This window comes from Elephas maximus, chromosome 3 (assembly GCF_024166365.1).
Source record: "Elephas maximus indicus isolate mEleMax1 chromosome 3, mEleMax1 primary haplotype, whole genome shotgun sequence".
NCBI lineage: Eukaryota > Metazoa > Chordata > Mammalia > Proboscidea > Elephantidae > Elephas > Elephas maximus.
The window spans coordinates 136,466,712-136,482,429 of record NC_064821.1 but is presented as its reverse complement, the minus strand read 5'-3'; the positions used below and the strand labels follow the sequence as shown (position 1 = coordinate 136,482,429).

The 15,718-nt window shown below is 37.8% G+C and overlaps 1 protein-coding gene across 1 annotated transcript in view; it reads left to right on the top strand.

Annotated features, from left to right (window-relative positions):
• Positions 1-3,028, top strand: part of SELENOF (selenoprotein F) — a 44,821-nt gene extending 41,793 nt beyond the window's left edge. The window contains exons 4-5 of the mRNA XM_049879690.1: positions 609-658; positions 2,147-3,028. Of these exons, the coding sequence (XP_049735647.1) occupies positions 609-658; positions 2,147-2,278 (182 nt within the window). The 3' untranslated portion in view covers positions 2,279-3,028. The remainder of the gene's footprint in view (positions 1-608; positions 659-2,146) is intronic.
• The last annotated feature ends 12,690 nt before the right edge of the window (positions 3,029-15,718 follow it).

Below are 15,718 nucleotides of genomic sequence, written 5' to 3'. Positions count from 1 at the left end.
TCTTCAAAACTTTAAAAAAAGAAAAAAAAAACTTTTACTAATCTTTTTTTTATCCTAAATGCAAGTATGTTAAGACCTTCATAATGAAGTACGTCTATAGTGCTATTGCTAAGTAATTCAATTCTAAGTTAAAAAAAAAGTTCTCAAAAGCATATGCATGTCTATAAAATTTAAGTAGAAATTCATGCAAATGATAACATAGGACCAATATTAAGAATTACCTTGTTTTTCCAGTGTCTTTAGGATCTCTTTTTGGTTAGTGTCTGAGTCTTAATTGCTCAGATATTCCTCCATATTTTACTTACTTTTTTCTTTAACCGATTTCACTATTCTTACACATTGACTCTTACAGATGAGCTTTGCTATCTCAGTAGCCCTAGAAACCCCTTTGGAGTTTGGTATTTTGGTTAATTTGAGACAGTGTGTTAAAATACATAGTCTTGCCATCCAAGAACATGGTATGTCTTTCCATTCGTGTTTGTTTTCCTTAGTTTTTCCATTTAGGGCTGGAGTATTTCATTTGTTCAGTTTATTTCTACTTCTTATTTTGGTTTTGTAGCCAGTTTGGGCATGAAAGTAAACAATTACCTATCTTTTTTTTTTTTAAGCTTTTGTCAGGAGTGATAAACCCAAACTCTTCCGAGGACTACAAATCAAGGTATGGTTGATTTTAATGGAATATCTTTGTTCTAATTTTAATTTCTTTTTTTTTTTAATTAAAATAAATGAATATTTAAATAAATAAGTGTTTAAAAAGAGTTTTTGTAGGTAGCCTGATCAGAAATGTTTAAGTATTAATGTAATTACTGATTTATTAGCTCACAGGGCCTATAGCTTAGGGGCAGTTTTTCTTTAAACTCAGGTTATTTCTCTGATCAATGAGCATGATATTATTTTAGTTAACTGTGAATTTTAGAACTTGTAATTTAATAGATAAAATGACCAAGTCCCATATCTTAATGTTAATAATCAAGTATTTGTGTGTCTAGCATAGGTAGCAAAAAATCATCAACTGACTTTTTGAATTGGGCCTCAGGGTTAAATGTTTCCTTACATTAACTTCAAAGGTAACATTGGTAATTATCATTCCAGGTGTCTGAAACCCCAGTGTCAGTAGTAAGATGTCTCTGAGGCAAGACATACGCAGCCCTCAGCTTACATTTCTAAAACTCCACAAATGGAGATGGGAATATACCAACTGCTAATAGTATATCAGAGCTTGCCTCCGTTTCTAGAGTTCACAACCCCAGAAGACCTAGAAAAACTGAAGCATAATTTCTGAAAGAAGTTGTCAGAGATCTGTATATCTAGTTATCCAGTTCTACTTAATTTAAAATTGAAGGTTTAGTCTCTTAAAAATGGAACCATGTTCGTTGTCACATTTACCCAGAGTTGGAATTTCTCAGAGCTATCTGATAAATACTGAACCCAGTTAGTGTGTCTAAAGTTTCAAGAATCCAGCCGAATTCTAGATTGATTACAGCAAAATCAGTAGATTTCTTAAACTAAGGTAAGGCTTAATACCCCGAGAGGAATCCTGAGTCTGATCATTTATTTTTATAAAACTTCAACACTGTTCATTATACCATCATTCTCTCTCATCAATTAACTTTGAACTGGTCTGTTTCCTCCATGAGATTTTAAGTTCATTTGAAAGTTTCAGAGTGCTATGCATATAATGGAGCCCTGGTGGCACAGTGGTTAAGCATTCAGCTGCTAACCAAAAGGTTAGCAGTTTGAATCCACCAGCCACTCTTTGGAAACCCTATGGGGCAGTTCTACTCTGTCCTGTAGGATCGCTATGAATCTGAATCAACTTAATGGCAATAGGTTTTGTGTATTTAATAAATATTTGTTACATTCAGTAATAAGCTTAAATCTTAAATAGTTTGATACCAACAGGTGTTTTTCTCTTTAGAAGTACAGTGCGTGGTTTTTTTTTTTTTTTTTTTAATTTGCAAAAATCCCTTTAAACTTTTTCTTAAAAGACTTCCTTTAAGACACATTGATTCTGATATTATATTTGAAAGTGTTTTTTATTACTATTAAATTTAATGAAGCTGGATTAAATTGTTTTGGACCTTGTTTGAAGCTGAGAAGGTTTTTTATGAACAGAAAATAACAATGGCATTTCTCTTTTTTGTAGTATGTTCGCGGTTCAGACCCTGTACTGAAGCTTTTGGACGACAATGGGAACATTGCTGAAGAACTGAGCATCCTCAAATGGAACACAGATAGTGTAGAAGAATTCTTGAGTGAAAAGTTGGAACGCATATAAATCTTGCGTAGATTTTGTCCTATCCTTTTGTTATCAAATGAAATGTTACAGTCCCTAGAAAATAATTTAGTTTTTGCTTCCTTCTATTGATCAATCTTTGACTGTGAGGCATTGAACATCTAATTAGAAGTTGAAGTAGCAGCACAGCCCATGATACCTAATGAGTTGGCATGCTTATTAGAAAAACCCATTTTTTATAAATTTCCATCCTCTTTCATTTGTTGATACCACTAACTAAATCCTTTGTAACAGACTTGTGGTTAATTATGCAAATGGTAGTTTGTGATAATTGGTCCAGTTTTACAAACAACAGATTTTTAAATTAGGGAGGTTAATAAGGGAGATGATTACTATTCCTCATGTGCTGTGTGCTCTTTGAAAGTAATGACAGAAAGCTACAGAGCAAGTGAGATATACTGAGCCTCAGCGGATTGTCTGCTACTCAGCCTCTCATATTTTGTATTACCCAGCTTTCCCTTTAATAAAAAATTAATACAAATCTTATTTATAGTTTATAATGAATGCCGTGCATGAAAGCTTTGTAACCTCATGATTGTGAAACAGATTCAGGATCTATAGTAAGAGTGAAACATTCACAAAGATTTGCATTAATGAAGACTGCACAGAAAACCTTTGTAAGGATTTGTGTGGATCTGATATTTGGCAAGTTTTTGTGTTTTACATTCTAAAAAATGAATTTAAAAAGAATCTCTCTTAAGACCAAAATGTAAATAAAGTTGCAAAAATCTATCTGAATTTGAAATTTTTTCCTGTTTGTCCTTTTGTGTTTTTAAGAATGACAGTTTCCTCAGGGCATTATTATGATTTTAGCCAAAATGTCTAAATGGCTACACAATTTAAACTTAAAATAACTTAGCATTGTTGGTAATAGTGCTTTGAATATTTCTAAGTGCTTGCATTTATGATGACATTTGTATTAATGTTTTACAAAAGGGATGCTTTTTTTAATCATAGAATTTTTATGAGCTGTTAAAAATGATGATTTTTCTGCTTTGTTAGTTATCTCTCTTGTCAAAGTGACTCCTTGATAAGAGGTGGCTTGCTAGGACCAACATGCATCCAGATGTCTTCTAGGTCATTAAAACTCCTTCCTAACTTATCTAAGTGGGATAATATCCTACCCCATTGACTTAGGATAAATTCATACAATCTGAACTGCCAACTTCTTGGTTAACAGTCACAGCACTTAACCACTATGCCACCAGGGTTTCTCTTAAAATCTGAAAACTTCCCTAAATGTTCATTTTGAATTAAACCACCTTAATAACAAATATTTGGAAAGCCTTAAAGACAACTCTACCAGAGAATGTTTGTAATATACTTATTTTTAATAGAGATCACTTATTTGTCTGTACTAGCAGTTTGTGTTATGTAATATTTAAATTAAGAAGTGTTTTTTAAGGCCAGCAAGAACAGGAAAAAATCTTGAGCAATTGGGCTAATCAAAAGATAATGAGAAATCCTGGCGAACAAACTATGGTCTACTTTTGATCATCGATACTAGTGGAGAGGGTTATCAGTTTGAGAGTATAAGGCACTGGCTAATGTGCCACTGATCCCTAATGGTTGTTGTTATTACTTCAGGACAAGAGGGAAATGAAGTCAGTCATGGACACTGGGGGAAAAAAAAAAAACAGTAAGAGGGGAGTCTCCACTACATACACAATGATGGGAAAGGAGGTGAAACTTCAGAACTGGGTTCAGCATAGAAAAGTATTTAGACTGGTCTCTGGCCAGGAAGAGCCAGTTAAATGATTATCTGGCATTGGGATTGGAAAAAAAAAGGTAAAGAGAGGCCTAAGAAGTCTATTATATTCAAGTTACTATGAGAGATCAAAAGAGACTGAAGAACCCCTCAGCATCTTTGAGCTTAAAGTTCTCAAGTTGATGAATAGAAGTGTTATCTACCAAGCCCCACTATTTTAATTGGGAGGTTGGAGTTAATGCCAGCTGCTTTTCACCAATTCCAATCAAAGAACAGCTAAGAGCTTTTTCAAGAAACAAAAGTACTGATAAACAACAAAGAGGTAGAGGTACTGATCCAAAAAGGACCATTTTGTAGCCAAATTCTGACATTTTGATTAAGCTTATTCAAATTCACAAATGTAGAAATGTAATAAAAAAAAAAAAGTCATCTGATATTTACAAATTTACTTCCCACTGCCAAAACTATATGTCAATTATAACCCAAAGCAAGTTAATGTATCTCAATTCCTGTTTTTAACAAAAGCCTCTTACAAGGAGCTATGAGCAGTTAATGTCACTGAATTGTAGGCATAAAAATGATTGAAGTGTTTTCTGACATGTTCCACCACCATAAAAACAAATTTTTAAGAGACTATGACAAAGACTGATATTTCCTGTTTTAAGAGGCTCAGAGGCTTGAAAGCTATTCTGAAAATCAATGTAGAAAATACTTTTGAAAGCAAATACTGTAAAACTAAGTTAAAATTGACAGCAGTTAGTAGGTGAAAACATCAGCAAATGCATGGAAGGTAGGATTACAGATTCCAGTTATGAGCACATTTACATAAGTTTTATTTGAAAATATCTCAATTATATCCTATGGTGACTGGACTTTTTTGGGGTGCCGAGGTGAGCTTTTGTAATCAAAAATTCAAAATAGACTTTGCTGATTAAATGTAAACATTTTACCTTTGAACTGGCCCTTGACCCAGGAGCCATTAGTATGAAACCTCTTTTCAGAAATATCAAACCAATAGAACTAAGGATAATTATTTGAAGCTTCTAAAATTAGTCTTTTGCTGTTATCTTCCTGAAACATATATGCTAAGTACAGTAATTTTCTATTTATCCAGCATTGTGAAGACTGAAGTTAGACCTTTAAATTCAAAACTTAAAAAAAAATGGTAAAAAATTTAACATCTTAACTGCGATACTCATATAAAATTCACTCATTTAGAATATACAATTTAAAGGTTTTTAGTAGTCACAGAATTGTGCGACCATCCCCACAATCTAAGCTTAGAACATTTTTATCACCCCAAAAAGAATCCCCTGTACCCATTACGGGATCACTCCCTATACTCCGTTTCCAGCCCTAGCCAGCCACTAATCTACTTTCTGTAGATTTGCCTATTCTGAACATTTTCTATAAATGAAATCATACAATGTGATCTTTTGTGACTGGCTTTTTCGCTTAGCATAATGTTTTTGAGGCTCATGTTGTAGCATGTATCAGTATTTCATTCTTTATAGCTGAGTGATAGTCCATTGTATTACCACATTTTGCTTATCCATTGATGAACACTTGGGTTGTTTCTACCTTTTGGCTATTATGAATAATGCTGCTATATGCATTTATATACAAATTTTTGTGTGGCACTGTTTTTATTTAGATGTATACCTAGCAGTGGAATTGCTGAGTCACATGGTAACTCTATTTTTAAATTGTATGGGATGTTTCCAAACTTTTCTAAAGTGGCTGTTCCATTTTACATCCCACCACCAATGAGTGAGAGCTCTAATTTTTGTACAGCTTACAGTTTCTTGATATCTCAAACCCTTGCAGTCTAGTCGATTCCAACTCACAGCGATCCTGTAACACAGAGTAGAACTGCCCCATAGGCTTCCTTTCCTTATGAAAGGAGCCCTGGTGATACAGTGGTTAGGCACTCAGCTGCTAACAGAATGGTTAGTGGTACGAACCCACCAGAAGCTCCACAGGAGAAAAATGTGACAGTTTGAAAGAAATATTTTGCAATCTGCTTCCTTAAAGATTAACAGCCTTGGAAACCCTATGGGGCAGTTCTCTGTCCTACATGGTCACCATGCATCAGAATCGACTCTACAGCAACAAGTTTTATCAGGAGCTATTGGGATGTGTTAGGCACATTGCTCTTCCACTAAATGACCTTTAAACTGTGATTTTCTTTTTTAATTATTTTTGGCATGTAAATCTCTTATGTTGCTTTACTAGATTTTATTTAATTTGTTTTCCTCAATCCCCAGCTTCAGTCTTGAAAAAAACCACAATGATCCCAGATCTATTGGAGATCACATTCTAGTGTGGGAGGCAACCATTAAGCAAAAACACAAATATATAATTACAACTATGGTAAAACCCGGAAACCCTAGTGGTGTAGAGGTTAAGAGCTACGGCTGCTAACCAAAGGATCGGCAGCTCTAATCCACCAGGCGCTCCTTGGAAACTATGGGCCAGTTCTACTCTGTCCTATAGGGTCGCTAGGAGTCGGAATCAACTCCACGGCACTGGGTTTGGTTTTTTTTTTTTTTTTTGGTATAGAAAAAGCAGTGGGAAAAAAAATTACTAGGAGAGATACAGAGAAGACGTAAATGAGTTTGGGAGTTGAAGGATCTCTAAGGATGAGGCATATAAACTGAGGCCTAAAAGTTGAACAAAAGCTATCCATGAAAAGAGTGCTGGGAATGCCTTCTAGTCGGAAAAGCATGTGCAAAGGTCCTGGCTTTGCATACAGAATGAAGTTCAATCTATCTGGAGCCTATGAGCTAGGGGGAAGGGTAGTAGGAAATGAGGTTGGGAAGGTAGGCAAGAAGAGTCCAGTATACACCATTTAAGAATTTTATTTTACTGTAAGTTACTTTTGGAATAAAACCAGAAAAGGAAAAAACCTGAAGAAGGGGAATGGCAAAATCCAGTTTGTTTTTAAAAGATCATCTCTAAAGTTCATGTACAATCAGCAAGTATTCAGTTATGACTAGGTACACACTTAAGTGCGTTATCTAGTGGTTTCACTAATGAATGATAACCTTTTTAGAAGCTTCTAGTATACAGTTTCCTTTTTTTAACTATTCATCAACATTAAGAACAAAAAGCATAAATGTTAAAATTTTATGAGATTCCACTGTTCATCTGTATGTACTCAAAGAATTCTTGGAATGGTCACTAATTTTGTAAACTAATAGGAAGGGCTTGTCGCTTCACTCAGGCACTCCTTGAGCTGAGCATTAATCTCAATTTTGGCTCCAATCAAAGATCACGGAGCACCAAACTTGGTTGTTTGACTCGATAACTAGGGTAGTCCCACCCACCCCTAATGTAATTGGTGCCAGGATTCTTACTGCAGAGAGCCCTGGTGGCGCAATGGTTAAGAGCTTGGCTGTGTAACCAAAAGATCAGTGGTTTGAATCCACCAGCCACTCCTTGGAAACTCTGGAACAGTTCTACTCTGTCCTGTAGGATTACTATGAGTCAGAGGTGACTCGACAGCAACAGCTGTACCTAGATTTTTCACCTAAAAGTGATTAACACTGCTAAGATGATTTTCAAAACAATTTGAACATCTCTTAAGTCTTCACACAAGACCTTTCCAATCTTAGAGCAGAACACCTGCCCACAGAGCATGAGTCAATAATTCTGTAGATCTGATTACCTTATTTGTTGTTGTTAGTTGCCATCAAGTGTAACAAAACAAAATGTTGCCTGGTCCTGTGCCATCTCCGTGACCACTGATACGTTTGAGTCCATCGTGTGTATTGTGTCAATCCATCTCAATAAGGGTTTCCCTCATTTTGCTAACTCTCTACCAAACATGATGTCCTTTTCTAATGATTGGTCTTTCATGTTGGCATGCCCAAAGTAAGCCAGCCAAAGTCTCTCCATCCTCACTTCTAAGGAGCATTCTGGTTATATTTCTTCTAAGACCGATTTGTTTTGTTCTGGTTAAAAACAAACAAACAAACCAACCCACTGCCGTGGAGTCAATTCCAAGTCATAGTGACCCTATAGGACAGAGCAGAACGGCCCCGTAGAGTTCCCGAGGAGCACCTGGTGGATTCAAACTGCCAACGTTTTGGTTAACAGCCGTAGCTCTTAACCACTACACCAGCAGGGTTTCCTATTCTCCAGGTAAAAAAAAAAAAAAATTCTCCAGGTAGTCAACCGTATATTCAATACTCTTCACCAACACCACAGTTTGAATTCTTCTGCCTTCCTTTTTCATTTTCCAGCTTTTGTACGCATTTGATACAATTGAAAAGACCATGGCTTGAATCAGGTGCACCTTAGTTATCAAAATGGTATCTTTGCTTTTTAAAACTTTAAAGAGGTGTTTTGCAGATTTCCCCAAACTAATACTTGGGATTTCTTGGCTGCTGCTTCCATGTGCATTAATTGTTGATCCAAGTAGAATAAAATTGTTGACAGCTTAAATTTTTTCTCCATTTATCATGATATTGTTTATTGGTCCAGTTGGGAGGATTTTTATTTTCTTTATGCTCAAGTGTAATCCTTGCTGAAGGCTTTAGTCTTTGATCTTCATCAGTAAGTACTTAAGGTTGTCTTCATTTCGGTATAAAGATACACCACATTCATGAGTACAATGATGGATTTTAAAGAATTTGACAGTCTTGGAAATTTCTATGCATTAATGATTAACTTTCACTTATAAAGATTTGCAAAGTATATACAACCTATATTCCAATATTGTCAATAGTACTTGAGTTATGACAGAATTTTAACAGACCTCTCCTCATAGCCACCTGGAAACGCTTTTGCCAAGGTGGCGATGTTTTCCTCATTAGCAGTAACATATGGGATTGTGTTTGTGTTTAACGGTCCACAATATATACCTTCAAAGTCATTTAACACTGTTTACAAGAAAAGACTTAACAAAGAATGTAAAAGAAAGTCATATTTTGAGTACAAACTATGTCAATTGGTTCAGAAGTTTCTGAACCAATTTTTGTAATTGGTTTGCAAACAAGTGAAAAAGTTACTGGGTAATAAATTAGCATAGCTCTGGAAGAAATAATCTCTTGTCAAATTAATGTATTCTTTTTCAACAGAGAAGAGGGGAATGTGATGGATGTAATCTGTCTCCATCATAGCCCTGTATTTTATCCTGTCTGGCATTGTATAGGTATTTGTAAACTATAAAAATATGATACATTACCTCAGTCTTAAGTGGGTTCATTAGAGAATGGTGGAGGATTAGTCCAACTTATTTTCGATAGATCAGTAACAACATAGAGCAAAGCAAGTGGCATTTTCATCTTTCCAATATGACATTACTGTTGCTAGAATCATGGTACTTGGCTGCGAGTAGCCAAGAGGGGAAAAAAGAGTACCAATAAATAGGAATCCTCTCACTGCTGGATTTTCAATTGGCTTTTAACTGTTATTGTTTCCTGTCTCATAATTTCTCCTGGAATAGACTATAAATGTACTTCTAACTCTCTGGAGCCCTGGTGGCACAGTGGTTCAGAGCTCAGCTGCTAACCAAAGGGTCAGCCGTTCGAATCTACCAGCCATTCCTTGGAAACGCTATGGGGCAGTTCTACTCTGTTCTATAGGGTCACTATGAGTCGAAATCAACTCAATGGCAATGGGTCTACCTCTCATGCTCCCTGGTGCCAATCTTCTATAAAGGTAGTCCCTCTGCCTTCTTTTTAATATTTGACATCACTGATTATTTTTGCTCATGATTGCTGGGTACATCGGAGCTTTGTCTCCTCTGTTCTCTCATCCAGGGAATGCCCTCTAAGATTTCTACTAGTTTGAATTGGGAGATTTGGATTTCATCCTTTTCAATGCTCCCTCCCTTATTCCACTACCATGAATCATCAAGCTGTTGAATTAGAAGTCTGTCCCACATTAAGGTCACACTACTCATACTTTCTAAACATATAAATTAGAAAGAAATTACATTTCCAAGTGATTCTTTATTGAGTGATCTATCACATCTTTATGTGACGAAACTGCCCTAATGTATTTGAATAATGGCTTAATTTACAAAAGTTCAATTTAAGAAGTAATTTGTCAGGAACCCATCAATGCATGTTAAGAAGCTTAGGCTTTACCCTTATGTATCAGTGGCTCTCGGAATTTAGAGTACATAAGAATTCCCTGTGAAAGTAGTTAAAAGTGCAAAGCCTGAGGCCCCAGAGTTTTGGTTTAGTAGCTCAATAGGTCTAGGGTGGAACATAGTAATCTATTTTTTGTGGTAATTACAATATAGGAAGTCCTCAGACCACATTTTGAAAAACACAGTTATAGGAAGGGAACTATGGAAGGGTATTAAATTAGCATTTGGCATTTTGGCATGGTCAGACGTATTTACAATAGGTTTTGCTGCAGATGAATTGGAGGAAAGGTCAGTTTGAAGGCTATTGCAGTAGCTCAAGAAAGCAATGACTTGGGTGTTAAGGGAAGTAGGGAAGGAAGGGTGTCATAGTCATCTAGTGATGCTATAACAGAAATACCACAAATAGATGGCTTTAACAAAGAGAAGTTTATTCTCTCACAGTCTAATAGGCTACAAGTCCAAATTCAGGGCCCTGGCTCCAAGGGAAGGCTTTCTCTCTCTGTTGGCTCTGGAGGAAAGTCCTTGTCATCAGTCTTCCCTTGGTCTAGGAGCATCTCAGTACAGGAACTTCAGGTCCAAAGACGTGCTCTGCTTCCAGCACTGCTTCCTGGGTGGTATGAGGTCCCATGTCCTTCTGCTCACTTCTCTCTTTTATACCTCAAAAGACATTGGCTTAAGACACAATGTAGTCTTGCAGATCTCATCAATATCCCACAAAACCCACTGCCGTCGAGTCGATTCCGACTCATAGCGACTCTATAGGACAGAGTAGAACTGCCCATTAGAGTTTCCAAGGAGCGCCTGGTGGATTTGAACTGCTGACCTTTTGGTTAGCAGCCGTAGCACTTAACCACTATGCCACCAGGGTTTCCCTCATCAATATAACTGCCACTAATCCATCTCATTACATCATAGTGATAGGATTTACAACACAGGGAAAATCACATCAGATGACAAAATGATAGACAATCTTACAATACTAGGAATTGTAACCTAGCCAAGTTGACAGATATTTTTGGGAGACTGTCTTAGTCATCTAGTGCTGCCATAACAGAAATACCACAAGTGGGTGGCTTTAACAAAGGAAAATTTACTTCCTCACTGTAAAGTAGGCTAAAAGTCCAAATTCAAGGCATCGGCTCCAGGGGAAGGCTTTCTGTCTTTGGAGGCTCTGGAAGAAGGTCTTTCTCATCAATCTTCACCTGGTTGAGGAGTTTCTCAGGCACAAAGACCCCATGTCCAAAGGATGCGCTCTGCTCCTGGTGCTGCTTTCTTGGTGGTATGAGGTCCCCAACTCTCTGCTTGCTTCCCTTCCCTTTTATCTCTTGAGAGATAAAAGGTGATGCAGGCCACACCCCAGGGAAACTCCCTTTACCTTGGATCAGGGAAGTGGCCCGAGTAAGGGTGGTGTTACAATCCCAGCCTAATCCCCTCACCATAAAATTACAATCACAAAATGGAGGACAACCACACATGGCCTAACCAAGCTGATACACACATTTTGGGGCGACACAATTCAATCTATGACAGGGACACAATTCAATTCACGACAGAGGGCATTAGTAAAGAATGAAAGAAAAAGACAGATACGAAAAAATACATTTTTTTAAATATGAAAATATATTGAGAATCCCAAATAAAATGCCTATGGTAGCCAGGCTAGTAAAAAATCAGTGCAGAAGCTTGAGGAAAGACTGTAAATAGTGACAGATTTAGAGTCCATCACCCATTGAAACCAGACAGCCGCTTCTCCGTTCCAGCTGATCTTTGCTGTGCAGGAGGAGTATGGGGCCAATCTTGCTAAATATTCTAGCTTTTTCAAGAGACTCCAGAAAATAGATTCTGTCTTAGGTTTGAACTTAAGGTGTCTGTGAGATTTCCAAGGGGAGATGTTCAAATGGAAGTTGCTATATGTGTCTGAAGCTCAGAAGAGAGATTTGAGAGGGACATAGAGGTTTGGGAGTTATTAGTCAAGTACACTGGTACAACGGAATTCATCATCTGTGCATTTAATCTGTACAAATTCAGTCAAACACATTTGGCAAAATAAAAATAGGGAGAAAAGTAACAATTTAAATAGAGCGATTTCTCCACTCAACATACACACCTAAGTGAATTTGAGAAGGAAGTGTGAGTCTCTTCATTTTGTCTCAGTTTTCTTATCTCTCGTAGGTGAGCACCTTGGCTGTACTATGTCTAATTCTAAGTGCTTTCCTAAGGAATTTTCAAGAGGAAATTTCACTATACACAGTATTTTTGCCTTACACACACACAGACTTTAGAACTTCAGTTGTTGTTAGTTGCTCTTCTGACTCATGTGAACCCCATGTGTGTAGAGTAGAACTGCTCCATAGGGTTTTCAAGGCTGTGCCCTTTGAGAAGCTGATCACCCGGCCTGTTTTCTGGGGAGCATCTGGGTGGGTTCAAACCGCCAATCTTTTGGCTACTAGTCGAGTGCTTAACCATTTGCACCACCCAAGAACTCCCTTTAGAACTTGGCTCCCATCTAATATCTGAGTCCACTGTACGAAAACTATGAGAGAGGATGAGATCATCCTGGAAAAGAACGTAATGAGAAGAGCAGCAGTAGTGTGAGCACCAAATCCAGGAGACTGTCAGTGTTTAAGAAGGAAAGCAAAGAGAGAGAAGCCAATGAAAAAGAAAGGAAACAATAGCAACATATGAAGGGGCCCAAGAGAGTATCATAGAGACCAAGGTATTCATCTATCATATCAGCATGCACAAGAAAAATCCAGTAAAATATAGACTAAAAAAAAGTCTATTAGATTTTTTAATTGGAAGGTCATTGGTGACCTTAGCGGGAACCTTTGCAAACTGCTAGAAACCAGATTCCAGGGAGGTAAGGAGAGAAGTGAGTGGAAGAGAGATTGGGAGGTGGGAAGAAGAGCCATCTCTTTAAAGAAACATGAATAAGACAGAAAAAAACTAAATTGCATTTGAGGGTCAAAGAAGGAATTTTGTAGCCAGAGAGAAATTTGAGCATGTTTATAGATTGAGAGGAAGATGTCAGTAGAGAAGTAAAAGTGAATGAGAGAAGGAATGGGTTAAAATACAATACAATTTTCAGCAATATTGTTGGTAGCATTCTGCCTTTTGCTTTAGCCAACTCTGGTACCCTTACTTAGCAAACTAGTTCAAACCTCCTTCTCATTCTTCTTCCTCTAAGCTTCATCTGGGCCATTTATCAAAGGCTCCTCTCTCTGATTGTATAGATCTGGTGACGGCACTCCCATTTCTCATTCAAAAGTTAAGCCAGGAGGTGTTGCTTTGCCCATTCAGTCTTAATTATTTGCAGAACATTCCAAACGCAGTCTGATTTTCTCAAAAAAATAAAACAAAATATACACATACCAAAGCATTTTAAAATTAAAATAGGCACTGAACAGACGTATTTCTGCCAGGAATAGTCTCTGCTGTACTCAAAACAGGTTTGCCAGGTTGTAAATTGACACCAGCCTTTTGCTTCTTACCCTATAGGGGCAGTGAGTCAGGATTTCCTGAAATTAAGCAATCATGTAAAATGCATTAGTGGCTTCTAGAAGACCTCAGGCTTCCTTCTGCCAAGAAATTAAACCTGTTTTCTGCTTGGCATCTCTTTCATATTCCCCAATGACCTCAGTTAAAGTCCTTCCCTCAGCCACAGATTCAATAATGGCAATGCAACTAAGATTCATCATTGAAAGTTTATTTTTTCTGGAAATATACACTTGGTGGTGATTGCTACACATCACTGGGAAGGTTAGATTCCATGTCCGAAGCATGGTTTTACAGCCAAACCTACACAAGCTGTTAGTCCTATTTCAATTCCTTGCATTGCCAACCCAGCTACAAGCTGGTTTCTGCCTCAGCCATACCACTGAGAGTTTTCTTCACTACCAGTGATCCCCTAATTGCTATCTCTTGTTCTCCCTCTATTGGAACTTTCTGTATCAATTTCACCTCCCTCCTTGAAACAATTGTTTCCAGCATACTGCTTTTTCCTAGTTCTCTTCTGTCTCATTAACTGGTTACTCTTCCTCTGCCTACCCACAAATATTGCAATTAATATTGCAGTTGCCCCAGGGCTGCCTCATTGCCCCTCCTCCTGTCAAGTATCAGAAACTAAATGGCAGCAGGGGTATTTGGTAACACAAAGGCCAGGCAGGTAAGACCAAGGTCAGACATAACTAGCAGGGAGTGGTGGGATCTCTGGCAAAGAGAAATGCACACTCTGTGTAAAGGTACCCACAACTCAAAGTTTTTTGAACACTGTCCTAGCCAAATATCATTTCCTGGACTGGGCTTTACAGCTGGTTGTGACAGAGATGCTCCCAGAACCTGAGTCTTCCTGTTCAGGACTCTAGATAGGACCTATTTATCAGGTATTCTGTTTATCACTCAACCCCTGCCTAATAAAACAATAATCACTCCTGCCTTTGTGTCCAGGTGCCTTGGTAAATCACCCAACCTTTATATATATATAGCACCCTGGTGGCGCAGTGGTTAAGAGCTCACCTGCCAACCAAAAGATCAACAATTTGAATCCACCAACTCCTCCTTGGAAACCCTATGGGGCAGTTTTACTCTGTCCTATAGGGTCACTATAAGTTGGAATTGATTGGACGGCATTGGGTTATATATATATACGTACATACACACATATGTGTGTATGTATATCTCAACATTTGTTAATTTAACATTTTTCACAGGTACATTTAGTCAGATCAATTTTAATCATGTTGTGCAACCATCACCAATATCCATTGCCAAATTTTCCATCACCATAAAAAGAAACTTAATGCTTTCTAAACACCTTCATTTTGCTGGGTGCTAAACATGCAAAACAAGGAGCCATAGTGGCTCAATCGTTAAGAGCTTGGTTGTTAACAGAAAGGCCAGCAGTTTGAATCCACCAGTGGCTCTGGTGGGAGAAAAGACCTGGCAATCTGATCCCATAAAGATTACAGCCTAGGAAACCCCATGGGGCAGTTCTACTCTGTCTTACAGAGTCGCTATGAGTACAAATCAACTCAATGGCACACAACAACAAACATGTAAACCAGGCCCTTCCATTAGCTAGAAATAAAAGAGGACCCAGTATCAAACAAAAACACCGGGGAAGTACAAGGATGGAGTTCAGGCCTTCCCACCAGCCTCCCACACTCATGCTGACCTCCATGTCCCCTTTGCCTCCTTAATGCTCTCTTCATAGCATGGATTAAAATACCATGCATTTTCATCAAGCCCTCCCTTGGAGCAGTCACATCATTTCCATGCTCCTACATCTCATCTGGCCTCCCCTTTCTCTCCAACTTTGTCTCAACAATCTATACAGATAAATTTTGTCTGCTCAGACAGATGTTCCCTGCATACCTCACTAGACTGTAAGGCCAAAGGGCAGAGACCCCGTTCCTTTTATTACCATTGTATTCATGGGGCTGAGGCCCGTGTCTGGCACAAAGGAGGTGTCCCATAAATATGTGCTAAACTGAATGGACTGGTTCATTCACAGTGCTGGGTCTAATTCTCCCCACCTGGAGTGTCCTCACTCTTCATCCTTCCATGAGCCCTTGCCCATATCCTTTAGCTGATATTAATCTCATTCTTCTAA